The 13,905-nt window shown below is 41.7% G+C and overlaps 1 protein-coding gene across 5 annotated transcripts in view; it reads left to right on the top strand.

Moving 5' to 3' along the window:
- The window catches only part of MAP3K7 (mitogen-activated protein kinase kinase kinase 7), a 65,394-nt gene that overhangs the window by 30,618 nt on the left and 20,871 nt on the right, over positions 1–13,905 (top strand). For 4 of the 5 annotated variants that reach the window (XM_068231176.1, XM_068231174.1, XM_068231172.1 and 1 more), the window contains exons 9-11: positions 4,230–4,311; positions 7,070–7,206; positions 9,852–10,008. In XM_068231176.1, the coding sequence (XP_068087277.1) occupies positions 4,230–4,311; positions 7,070–7,206; positions 9,852–10,008 (376 nt within the window). The remainder of the gene's footprint in view (positions 1–4,229; positions 4,312–7,069; positions 7,207–9,851; positions 10,009–13,905) is intronic. The other variant, XM_068231173.1, reaches the window with a different exon arrangement.

The raw sequence follows: 13,905 nt of genomic DNA, 5'->3' as shown, positions 1-13,905 counted from the left end.
TCAGCTGGTCGATCTAATGGCAAATCGACCAGTGTATGGCTACCTTAAATCTGTTAGCAGCAGCAAAAAGCTTGTGAGTTTATAGTGAAAAGGGAACACTTATTCACTTTGCTAATCCAAGCTTGTGTGAATGGATGCTGGGTCACATGACTAGCTTTTCCAAATGGGAATTTCTACAACAGCTTCATTAAAGGGACCCTGAGCAGAAGCCTTTGGTATGGGTATAAGCATACCGACGGCTATTTAGTAAAGAGGGGGCACTCACCAGCCCCTTCAGTAAGCGCTGCTTCTCCTGGGTGGCCGCTATAAATTACATGGCAACAAGCGACACTAAAGCAAAGTCGTGCTGTGCCCCGGGCCAGGAAGCCTGCGGGTCCTCTCTGCACATGCGCAGACTTCCTGGCCTCTTCTCGCTGCTGAGCGTCATGCGGTTCATGCCGCAGAGGGGAGGGAGAAGCCTTTGCGCATACAGAGATGACAAGTAGGCTTCCTGGTCCAGGACACAGCGTGACTTTGCTTCGGTGTCGCTTGTTGCCATGTCATTTTTAGCGGTCACCCGGGAGAAGCAGCGCTTACTGAAGGGACTGGTGAGTGTCCCCTCTTTATTAAATAGCCGTGGGTATGCTTGTATACATACCTACGGCTCCTGCTCAGGGTCCCTTTGAACATGGAGATTATGTGAGCAAGGGTAAAGTCTCCTATTCACCGTTACGAGTAATGAAAAGTCTGAAAGGGTAAAGAAGAACTAAACCAAAATTCAATTCTTGACACTTCCGTAAGATGATTCACACCTTTCATGAGCAAATTTAGAGCCTGCAGATAAGATTGCCTGACAAGCTATATGTACTAACTCAATAGAACACATTCAAGTTTGATTCATTCTAAATTGCTACTTAGTCTCTCAATCTTTGCATTTACGGCAGAATATTTTTCTATTTCAACAGACAGAAATGATTATCTTATTAGATGATTCAATGACCTTTAGTTCATTCTCCAGTTATATTGTATGCTAAAAAAAATATGGAGTCCTTGAAAATCATTTTCTTTTGCGTAAGGACCTGAGCGCACTTGCACACTATTGTGCATTTTTCAGTAACACATTGATGTTACAGACTTATTCACATTGATGAAAAATACACAGAAGCACACAAGTGTCTTCGGGCCCTTAACATTTCTCTTGAGTTCTTGGAGCATGTGGCTAGCAAAAAGGTGGTCTCCGGTAGGTTTTCTTTATCACAGATGGGTCAGGCACGATATCGGTCAGATTAAGCCATCTTCCTGCATAAAACCAGATTTTAAAGGGGAATGACAAGACCAAGAGAAGCACAGTGTTGCGCCTAAAGGGCCTGATGCACCAACTAGCGTTAAGCGTAACTATTACTAACATTGGGGTACCACTGCACTGCCCTTTAATACATTAGCGCAATGCGCATTACCAGGTTAATGAACGTGCAATGCTGTGGTAACGTATGACGCCTATGGGTTAACTGGCAGTGCTCCGTCGGCGTTATGAACAGTAATGCACAGCAGTGATACTTGGTGCAGTAAGAGCAAAGCCACTATGCTGAAGCTGTAGCTTAGTGATTCTGGATAGCTGGCCAAGTACTTAAAGGGAACCAGAGACGAAGCACACTCATGTATTTTACCATATATATCAGTGGGAACATTAGAGAAAACACCTACCCTGCTCTCTGTTTCATTATTTACTGTTCAGATTGCTTCTTATCAGCCCAGATAAAATCCCTGACTGAGCATTCAGTCTGGCTTTGTTCAGGAATCTTTATGGCCGAGTCTGTCTTCTGTGCTGTCTTTTTAAGCCCAAGCCTACCCTCTTGTGGCTTTGCTCAGGAATTATTATAGCTGAGTCATTATAGCAAAGCCAGACTGAATGCTCAGTCGGGGATTTTATCTGGGATGATAAGAAGCAATCTGAACAGTAAATAATGAAACCGAGAGCAGGGTAGCCGTTTTCTCTAAAGTTCCCACTGATATATATGGTAAAATACATGAGGATGCTTCGTCTCTGGTTCACTTTAAACAAGTGAAAATTTGATATAGTACTTGACATCTTTAGAAATATACCCAAATTGGTATTTGGGTATTTACTTGTTATACAGTTTATTGAATTTGACTGCCCCTGTGTCAAAGATAATGACTCCCCTTTGTAAATCTGCATATTGTTGGAAAGTTAAGAGTCTTGGCTTTCATTTGCACTATGCCCCACGTCAGTTTCATGCATCTTTCCTAAGTTAGGGGTGTCCACTCATTTTAAAGCGATCTTCCCCACTGGATAACTGGAATTATTGTCCCCTTGCCTGCACGGTACTTACGTCACTTGGACATCTTTTTATTCTAACTGTCCACTTGGATGGCAAACATTGCACACCAGCACCCTCGCCTGCTTGCTTAACTTGCTGGACTTCGGGCTTGAAATTCGGGTTGCCAGGTTTGTGCTGCTGGCAGCCAGGCTTAGTGGACACCATTCTCTCAATACCCCTTAACTGAGGAACAATGGTGCATCGCATGTATCAGTGTTCTCCCCAGAATTTTTTCCCAACCGGTGGCATGAAAAAGTAGCTGGGTGGGGCGAGATAAGAGAATGCAGTGGCGGTGCTTCTGTTAGCAGCTATGTTTACAGCAGAGGTGGTGAGCTGATGACAGCCGGGTGTTCGCCAAAACTAGCAAGGTGGAGCACCCGGCTAAAAGAGCCTGGGTAGAACACTGTGGATGCACCGAATAGTGTAAATGAAAGCCCAGATTCTCTACTTTCCAATATATAGATTTCCAAAGTAGAGTATATTTTAAACAGGGAGCAGTCAAATTTTGTAATATATAAGTACTGGTAATTGTTTTGAGTGTTCACCTGTGAGTTGTCGCCCACAAAATATGGTATCTTGTTTATCTTGTTAAATTTAAAAATAACAGTTTTCAGATGTCATGCGGTTCTTTGGCTTCAGTATTATTTAAAGCCCACACCTGCAACCCCAAGGAGCCAGCCATAGACAGGAGTCACACTTGTGTGATCGGTGATGCAGATTCGCATTAGAGCAGGCAGTCCATGCAAAGCAATAGTCGTTCATGTCTAATGCTAATTTTCACATGTAGGAAAAAATATTGACAGCCTGTTGCACGTGTTTAGGCACCTTTCCTCACAGCAGTTTTTCCACAAAAGCATGTGGTTGTGCATGCAAGTGTGAGCTCTGCCTGATCTGCATACTTGTCCTAAATCGGCAGATACAGTATTTTAGGAGTGAGATCAGAACAGTAGAACTGACAAATTACATTATTAACCACTATATCCACCACCACAGTATATCTACGTCCTCTAACTTCATCTAAGCCACGAGGACGTAAATATACGTCTTGCAGCACGATTGGGCATTGCTCCTGTGCACGATTGGGCATTGCTCCTGTGCACACCTGCGACACTGTCTATGGTGAAAGGGAATATGTTCCCTGAGCCAATAACATTGATTTTTACTATTTAAATACTTTTATTTTCTCAGTTCATAGTGAAAAATACACATTGTAGCATTATTTCAAAATCAAATGTCCTCACCATAAATTGTGACAGGAACATAATCTAAGTTTTGTACTACATGGTAGAAACAATCAAACAACATTTGCGTTTATCTACAGTAGTGCTTTTTATTTTTAAACTGGAATAATTGAAACTGAGAATATATATATATATATATATATATATATATATAATGTGTGTGTGTGTGTGTGTGTCTGGTTGCGAAGTGGTAAAAATAAATTTAATAACCATGGCAACCTCTTATCTCTCATTGCTGGGTTTCTGCATTGAGGGAAGCAGGCTGCCATTGCTGACCTTTTTATTACGAAAATGTTACATTTCTGATTGTCTTGCTGATGCCAAAGCTTCAATGATTTCTTAGTAACTAAGCAGAAACAAGTGTGTAGATCTTTTGCTCTGGCTTCACAGGGTGCGCAGTTGCTCTCCGCAAGTGGCTCAAATTATTGGAGGCAGGAAATATTTCAAGGGGAGTTTTGCAATAACTAGTATATGTCTGTGAAAGCAAAAACTCATCTATGTTGGGTGTCAGTAATGAGCTTAAAAATTTCTGAATTTTACATAGCAGTTAAATGACTTTCGTCTTTCTTGGATTGATGCAGTCTGTATACGTAACAAAATATTCAGAAAAGCGAATTATACATTTTTCAATGGAAATAACTTTTTTTTCCCCCGCCCCCCTATTTCTTAGTATTTCCCTGGTGCTGATGAAGCTTTACAGTATCCTTGTCAATATTCAGATGGTGGGCAAAGCAATTCTGCCACAAGTACAGGTTAGTGTTTCGTACTACTTAAAGGACTACTATCTCAAAACATTGTAAAATGTAAAATACATTATTGCATTATAAAATGTACATTTCTCCTAGAGTTAAACGCACTATAAATTACTTTTTCCTACGTTACTGTCACTTACAGTAGGTAGTAAAAAACTGACAGATCTGACTTCGGCTAGTTCATCTCATATATTCTCAGTATTGCCTTTTATTCTTTACAAAAGCCCCTACTAGGCCTGAACGATTTCAGGAAAAGATTGAATTGCACGATTTTTGTCAAATTGCGATTTCGATTCTGTACACGATTTTTGCTATACAACGATGGATCAGATCGCTCCGACCATCCAGTCGCTCTCTACCTGGCGGGGACATGGGGAGTCACTGCTGTCATGTCACACAGTACTGAGCAGTGTATAGATAGGAAGGCAGCTAGATATATGTAGAAGTATATATATGATTTATATATTCCCCTACCTCTACATAATATATCTAGCTGCCTTCCTATTATTATATGTGACATGACAGCAGTGACTCCCCATGGAACCTATCAGTGCTCAGGGGAGATGATGAGTGTAATAGTTGTGTGAAGCAGTGGTTGGGTGATTAGTCCAGCCAGCAGCAGTGAGCGAGGTGACATTTTCAGCGTCGGTCACTATCATTCCCCAACCAGCAGCACACATGGGACAGGCAGAGAGGGGCACTCAGTAATAGTAATTGTCGCAGACTGTCCCCGCCAGGTAGAGAGCGGACAGAAGTTTAGTTAGTTACTGTGTTAATGGCTCCCTGGGCAGCGCTGCGTCTCCGAATCTTTTCATCTTCCGGGGGTAGGGGCGGGACCAGCCTTCCTTCCCCCGTCTTCCCCATTCACCAGCCTGACTGTCATCCTGAGAGGGAAGGGGGCATGGTCCTCCTCTCCAGCGCCTACAGAGGAATGTTTCTGTTTTGTTTACACACTGAGGAGGGAGCAGAGTAATATACCAGCGGCAGGGAAAACCGCAGCTCTGACTATCTCAAGATCGTCTTACCCTTGATCACGATTTTCGGTTTAAAACCAAAAATCGTTCAGCCCTAGCCCCTACCCCACTGGAACTCAATGGGAGTGCTGACACCACACCTGGCACTACTGTTCTGATGCGATTCTCAACAATGCCATATTACTTCCACTGGCAACCGTGCATTGTGATTCTGTAGTGAATCGCAGCGCACAAATGGGGACATCAGACAATGTACTCTATGCACATCTGATGTCCATGCAGATTGTATTGCGATCCCAAAAATGTGGCAGAAATCACGTTGTATGGGTAAGGGGCATAACGGATTTATACAAATAAATCGGCCAGCTACTCTACTCGTTTGCACAGTATTTTGGCAGTTGGACTAAGCAACTGCAGTTCAGAAAGTGCTTTTGTAAGTAGAGGCATTACGGAGAATCGCCCATGAGGAGATTGCTAGGCCAAAACCTGACCGATGTCCGATTTTTCACTGCCTACTGTAAGTGATGGCAACCTAGGAAAAAAGTAATTTTGTAGTGCATTTTACTCTGGGAGAAAAGTATATTTTAAATTCTTCAATTTTTTGCAGTCTATGTCCCTTGAGGTACCCAGTTTTTCTCACTAACTGTAAAGAGAAGTACTGACAGTCTATTGCACTTGCACATAGCAAGCACCATAAAGTTTAGTAGTGAAGTCTCCCATCTGCTTTAAGAGCCTCAGAAGTCAAATGTGCAAATATCAAAGCCTTTGGGTTTTCTTGTTTATATATTACGCCTGCTCCTATCTGACAACTCTTGGACCTTACAAGTGCTTGCTCATACATCAAACATTAGGTGCATCTGAAGAATTTGGATGTTTAGGGGCTGAACCTCAAAACAAAGATACAATGGTAGTAGGAAAATAGTATTATTGAATTAATTCATGCCCCTTTTATTTGTAGTAAATTTAGAAAGGCAAGCTGTAGTGTTGCATTAAATGCATGTGTTAGTGCCACACATATGTTTGATTAAGGCCTAAGACATATATTACAATGTACACTACATAATCATTAGTTGGCCTTTCTCTGCAGCCCTAAAGCCAATGCGAAAACTACGGTAGCAACTAAGGAGGTCCCCGAAAGGCTCTTTTTTATGGCTTAGCCACACTATGAGCGCTAGTGATTGATTAGCGCTTTTTAAAAAATTCTCCTGCTTTCTTACAAATCGTGTAAAAAAAAAAAAATCGCTGCGATTTTTTTTTTTTTTTTTCTGCGATTTTAATAAGTGAATGGGAGTGATTTTTAAAAACGCTTAGAAAAGTGCTTATAGTGTGGCTGAGCCTTAAAGGTACATAATAATAATTTAAATTTCTTGAGTAGATTTTACGGAAGCATAGATTTATTGCATAATTATTGCAATATTGGTTGAAATAGTCATGGGCCCGATAGATATATTTTATTCTATTTAACTTCATCGTTCTGTAGATTTTATGTTTGAGGTAGAGGAAAAGAGGGTTGTTGCAAATTAGGATTTAGAATTGTTTAGGGTGGTGTACACACATCCAATTTTTACCGTTTCCATGTAGTATGAGAGCCAGCGGATTTTGAATAAGATGAACGGATTGTGCAGATTGTCATTGTACATGGAAGTGGTTAGATCGGAAAAATCAGAAATGAATGTGTGTACACACCCCAACAAGCTAGGCAAACCAAATATGAACATAATTTTCTACAGCTTTTCCTGTTTTAAACTGGCCTGAAGTGTTGATCTGTTGTCTTTTATTCACAGAATCTTGCATTGATATTACTTCTACAAACACAAGCAATAAGAGTGATATTGAGGATTTCCAGGTTAGTGCAAGCAATGATACAATCAAACGAATAGAGTCCAAATTGGCCCACTGGAATAATCAATCCAAGCAGGGAGTAAGTATACATTTACATTTAGACACTTAGTTTATCTGTCAAACTTCATCTCATACTATTTTATGTTTTGGGGAAAGAGCTACTTTCCTGGGGCTTCGTCCAGCCCCTGGAAGTCTATGCATCCCCTGCTGCAGCTCCGCTCCAAGCCAGACTACTGGGGTACCCTCTGTAGCAGCCACCGGCCAGGTCGGGGCCACTGCGTGAGTGCGCGGTTGAGCCACTTGGGGTCTTGTGCCCATGGCTCAGGGCGTCCTGCACTGAATGTGCTTGCGAGTGGTGCAGTCGTGCACATGTACAGTGGCCGACGACTGCTACGGAGGGGACACCAGGAGTCCAGCTTGGAGCGGAGCTGTGGCAAGGGACAGATTGGCTACCAGGGGCTAGAGGAAGGCCGAGGTAAGTAGGTCTGATTTTTTTTTTTTATTTTTTTTTTACTTGCCTGATGTTTCCTTAAAGTATAGAGAGGGTAGGTGTCTTTAAAAATGTATAGCCTGCTGCTATAATGTATTACAGCACTAGAAGCTGTAGTTTCATCTCCTCCATAAAATGCAAGTCAACTAACCGTAATCGTGAGCTATTCTCTGTCATGCTGTATGAGCTTTGTCACAAACAAATATGCAGACAGAGGAGTCAGAGCACCCATTTTGCGTACCTGCTCCAGGTGCATCTGAAAGCATTTTATTTAGCGTTCAAGATTTATAGCTCTTTAATCCTCCATTTTGCTATAATTCAAAGTGTACTTTAAAGTGTGTTGTGTAAAATAGCTTAAAATAAGACACTGATCAAGAATGAATTTAATTATTTATCTTACATTATTTTAATGTAAGCCCCAAAATGTATTTCATTTTATTACTGTATTTGCCTTATACAGATAGTAAACAAGCTAAAGTCTGGGCTTGAATAATGTGCTTTGATGTGATCCTCACTGCCTCTGCATGTTAAAATTTTAAGATTTGACACCCCAAACTTACCACATCTCTGATGTGCGGATAATTCTGTGGACCATGAGGACATGTGTATGGGCTGGTCCTGATATTTATTTTTTATATTCTAGCTAAGACACCCTATTTTCTTAATTAAAACTAGGTGTACAATTCCTCCCCTTATTTGTCCTATACAGAGTGGCACAGGGAAGCATGTAAGGGTTATTTTTACCTTTCATGTCCATTTCCTGTCACAGAGTGCAACAACTGGGGTAGTACATATGGGGACACATGGCTAGAATTGTGAGAGGGGCATAGCCATACCAGGGAGGGAAATCGCTAGAATTGGGGGAGGTGGCTATACCTGTGGCAACGTATGACTGTGGGCAAAGATGGCTATACATGATTTGTTTGTTTCTTTGCATCTTATCCCTCACTTAGGGGGTGTTCTTGGTTGATTAAACGGGCACTATAGTGAAAATATTCCTATTACCCTACAAACATGTAGATATTAGTGAAGACATTTCATTTTCAAGCAGAACTTTCTATTTCAAAGCATCCTGGAAGTGCTAATTTACATCATGTGACAGCTTTTCTCCATCGGTAACCAGCCTTGCCGACATGGTAATCCCCTCCCCACTAGGTTTGCTCTACCTGCCTGTCTTCTATTCTCTCTCTCTCTCTCTCTCTCTCTCTCTCTCTCTCTCTCTCTCTCTCTCTCTCTCTCTCTCTCTCTCGCCTCTTTTCCATGGACTGTTGATAGGCAGTGAAATGCCTCTCAAACTCTCACAACTGCTCACTGCTGCTTGGTAACTGCTTGTTACTGCCTGCTATCTGCTCACTGCTGCCTAGTAACGGCTTGCTGAGCACACAGTTCAACAGTCCGTGGAAAAGAGGCCTATCACACACAGCCTTTTTTTTACCACTGAAAACATTCCTGTACACAGGGCTGTTTTAGGCCTCTCTTCCATGGGCAGGTGAACTGTGTGCGCAGCAAGCAGTTACCAGGCAGTAGCAAGCATTTGTGAGAGTTTGAGAGCCATTTTTCTGCCTATCAACTGCTCGTGGAAAAGAGGCTTTAAAGTGTGCTGTTGTGTGTAATTGGTGTTGAAATCTGACACACAAATAATCAGGCAGCTAAATTAGAAATCCCCAGGTTCAAACTCACAGCCTCCTGTATTGAAGGCAGTTCCTTTACCTCTATGCTATGGCTTCTGCAAAAAAAGTTTTACCCAGCCATTCAGCACATGTAATTCTACCTCTGTAAGGATCTTGAGGTAGAAGAGAGAATTTATAATTTGTGATGACCTTATGGACCCCCTGCCCTTCTCCCCCCCCCCCCCCCCCCCTAATACTGTGCACTACACTGACAGCAATAGGTCCCTCTCTGATCAGATTCAGATCAGAGATCTATCTGATGGCCAAATCTGCTGACCATCTTCCAATGTATGGGCACCGTACCAGTTAATTGTTTTCAATCAAATGTAATTATTTTGACTGTATTAAATCCAAGTAAACTTTATAAAGCAGTCAAGCGATCACTGTAGTTTCTTTTGAATGTGTTTTTAAAATTGAGCATTGCCTGCGGGTGTCGGCATTAAAGTGTAGAGTGGGAGTTTCATATATAGTTGTATGTATAATAATGCTTGTTCGAATTCTGTTATGCAGAGTAAAGTTGGAATTTCTTTCCCAGAATATTTTCTAACGATAATCCTTATGTAGGTAGAACCAGGGCGTTTAAGTTTTCCACCTTCTCGGGGCAGCAGTGTGGAAAGCCTGTCTGATACACAGAGAAGGCCCCCTTCAATACTTCCACCTGACAGCAAGCGGATGAGTGCAGACCTGTCTGAACCAGAAGCAAGAATATCTACAAGCACAGGTAAGAGAGATGGCAGGCACACACCGAATGCACCCTTCCAATCCAGACTTCATTTACATACACCAGGAAGTTTGTTTTTCCTTTAACAATGCTCCAACATTGTAACTAATATGCATAGTATGGCACTTTTGTGTTTAGGCTGTGAATTTGAAGAACAGATGTTTGAGTGTACTTTTAAACAACCTTAACCACTTGAGGACCGCAGTGTTAAACCCCCTAGTGACCAGGACATTTTTTGTTAAAATGGCCACTGCAGCTTTAAGGCCAAGCTGCAGGGCCACACAACACAGCACACAAGTGAATCCGACCCCCCCCCCCCTTTCCCCCCCACCAACAGAGCTTCCTGTTGGTGGGGTCTGATCCCCGCACAATATTATTATTTTTTCACAAATATTTTTATTAATTTTTAAATGTGGCTTTTTCTTTTCTTCCCTCTCCCTAAACCCTCCCTCCCCCTGCTTGCCAATCATTGTGATTGGCTGTCATAGGCTTCAGCATATGACAGCGGATCACCGCTGACACTCTGGAGGGGACAGCCGTGTCACACAGCTGTCCCTAGTACAGCGCTGCTGCAGATCGCAGCACTGTACAAAGTAATTAGACGGCGGTGACGCCGTCAGTCTACCGAGCGGCGATTGCCGCTGGGAGACTGAAGGCAGCGTGCGCGCGATCTCCTGCTAGCCCCATAGACAGCCGTTCACGCCAATCGGCGTGAAGCGGTCCTGGGGCTGCCGCACTGCTCACGCCAATTGGCGTGGAGCAGTCGGCAACTGGTTAAAGTGAACCTGAGTGAAAGTAATATAGAGGCTGCCATATTTACTTATGTTTAAACAATACCAGTTGCCTGGCAGCCCTGCTGATCGATTTGGCTACAGTAGTGTCTGAATAACCCCAGAAACAAGCATGCAGCTATCCTTGCCAGTTCTGACAATATTGTCAAAAACACCTGATCTCGTTCAGGATCTATGGCTAAAAGTATTAGAGGCAGAGGATCAGCAGGACAGACAGACAACTGGTATTGTTAAAAAAAAAAATACATATAGCAGCCTCCATACCACTCTCACCTTGGGTTCACTTTAAGCATGACTGCTAGATTAAGACAGTTTAGGGTATATGAATATTGATTCTGATTGGTCTGCTGAGTTAATCAGAACACTCAAATCACTGTAATCATCCCATGACATACATGTTACATTAGAATCCCTTTATAGTAAACTTCAAGAGATCCGACTAAGCAGTTTACTATATCAGAATTCGCCATACATTGTATATGCATACAGACACATGGTGGGGACCTGAGGACTGAGTTTACTATAGCCAGAGGTTTACTATACCAGCATTGACTAGACCGAGATTCTACTGTGTACAGTTAATATGAAGAACGATCTTTGCCACTCTATTTTGTCATCTAGTTTTTCTGGGGAATTTTAGATCTTGATACATTACTGCAGAGGGGTGACACTGTGAAAAGGTACACAAATGAACATTATGGTTTCCTGCAGGAAGTTTTTTCTTATTTGGCCATTGTAGTTCATTCCAGGCTTCGTTCAATACTGTGTACATTTGATGCCCATAATGTTCAGTGTGAGAGAGTAGAAAATTGTTGCAGCAGTTGAAATATCATCTTGTGTATGTCCAGCAATAATCAGCTAAACAGCCTGGAAACCTCTGGTTTAATGAAATGTAGTTATTTCTACTAGGGAGCCAGTGATAACACCCTAGTGTAATTCAGCGATCTCTTTGTATGGTTAGCTGATGGAACAGAACAAAACAAGAGTACTAAGCAAACTGTTTATTATAGCACATGAAAAACAACTAATGAAAACTCACAAATAGAACACATAAAAGAGGAATAAAAATTGCAGTTAAAAACAGTGTGTCTAAGGCACATAACGACAATAATGCCAACCAACTAACACTTAAGTGCCATTAATTTGCTATAAAAGATAAACCAACAGAGTAAAGCATTGGTGTAATAGCTGCATAATATTGTGGTGTAAATTTTGCAAAGTTCATAGAGAGGTGAAAATGGCAGCAGTGCAATACTGAAAATAGCAGGCGCTTGCCTTTACCAAGGATTACATGAATGATGAACACTGAAAGGCTGCACAACTCATGGTGTTCTTGCAGAAATCAGTTTTGTGGTCTGTAAACCCCAGATTTTAGAAGCTCTATAAATGATCGTACAATTAGGGCCCTTTTCCACCTGCAATCGCTAGCGTTCACGCTGATCGCTAGCGATTGCTGAATCGCAAAACCGGCGATTCCCCCGACGTTTGCGGCCGCGATTTTACTATGCTATGCACTGCATAGCAAAATCGTGGCAATTATCGCTCCGCCGCGCGTTTGCGTTCCCGACAAAAGCGAATCGCGGTAGTGGAAATGACCTACCGCGATTCCTATGTTAAAAAGCAAACCGTAGCGATTGTAAAATCGCTAGCGGTTTGCGGTTTTGCGATTCAGCGCTGGTGGAAAAGGGCCCTTAACAAGATTGCCCTGTGGTGGATTCATGTATGTGAATCTACTGTTGTATACTGAAACAGAAGTGTTTGATAAAAGCACGTATGTAGTCTTATACTAAATATTTTTTTCTTCTGTTATCCAGCCCGATAAAAACTGCAGTGAAGATAGACTACTGTAGTAGTGAAGTCTGCAGTTCAGATTAGCCTGCCTATTGACTCCCATTTATTCACTCTTCAGTCCATCTGATCACTCACTCCATCTTCTCTTGCTAGCTGCTGCTGTCTGTGATCTCACACAAGAGAAGGCATCATGAGGAATAAGTAGGGAGGGAATGAAGACTGATCAATCAGGAGTCTGCAGGCTGGACTGCGCTGCAGAGTTGACTGAAGTAGAACATTTTTACTTTCAGTTCTTATGTGGCTGGAGAAGATGAAACTTTTTCAGTGTAAGAACAGTAAAGGTGGCCACTAATGAGACACTTTTCTGAACAATCGCTTATGAACGATCGTAAATTATCGTTTGGGACCACGAACGGAAAAAAATCTCCTAGCTAATCCGATTGATGGGATCATTAATCTGATCAAATTGGTTAGGAGATTTTTCTGTTAGTGGTCCCAAATGATCATTTACAACTGCTCATACGAATAACTTTTCATAAATGATTGCTCGCTAAATTGTTCCGTTAGTGGCCATCTTAAATGTGCTTTTATTAAATAAATCTGTCTCCGTATATAACAGTGGATTTATGTGCATAGATCCACTATAAGATCATTTTTAAACCGATCATTTTGTGTGTTAGAACTAGTAATACAAACTTTTTTACCCCTTGACATTCCTTTTTGTTTCAGTATGTTCTCGTAGAAATAAATCCTGCAACTGGACTACAGGCAGTGGGCTAACTCGCCCCACTAGCTTATTTCTTACAGAAATTCTAATTCCGTTTTATTTTATGCTTAAGACAGAAACAGACATCAAATGGTTGTCAGCTGTGAAAGGCACAATCTGACAGACTTCACATACACCAGAAGATTATGACTAGGCAGTTTTGCTTAGCAAAACACTTTTTTTCTTCTAATTCATGGATAGGGAAAGTGAAGATGTTACAGATGATAAATGACTTACTAGCTTTCCGGGATCAGCAGGTCACTAATCCACCAGATAATACAACCAAATATAGGTACAGCATTGTTATTCAGTTCAACTGCATATTGTCAGACGTGCCAAGGAAGAAAATCCTCCTCTTACAGGACCACTATCGTGAAAATCGTCAAATTTAAAGAAGTATGTTGCCTCCAGAGTAAAATGAGCCATTAATTACTCTTCTCCTTTGTTGCTGCCACTTATAGTAGGTAGTAGAAATCTGACAGAACCCACAGGTTTTGAACTTGTCCATCTCCTCATGGGGGATTCTCAGGAAGGTTTTTATTCTATATA

This window comes from Hyperolius riggenbachi, chromosome 4, assembly GCF_040937935.1.
Source record: "Hyperolius riggenbachi isolate aHypRig1 chromosome 4, aHypRig1.pri, whole genome shotgun sequence".
Classification (NCBI taxonomy): domain Eukaryota; kingdom Metazoa; phylum Chordata; class Amphibia; order Anura; family Hyperoliidae; genus Hyperolius; species Hyperolius riggenbachi.
The sequence above is the reverse complement of the archived record's forward strand: the minus strand, read 5'-3'. Positions and strand labels throughout refer to the sequence as shown.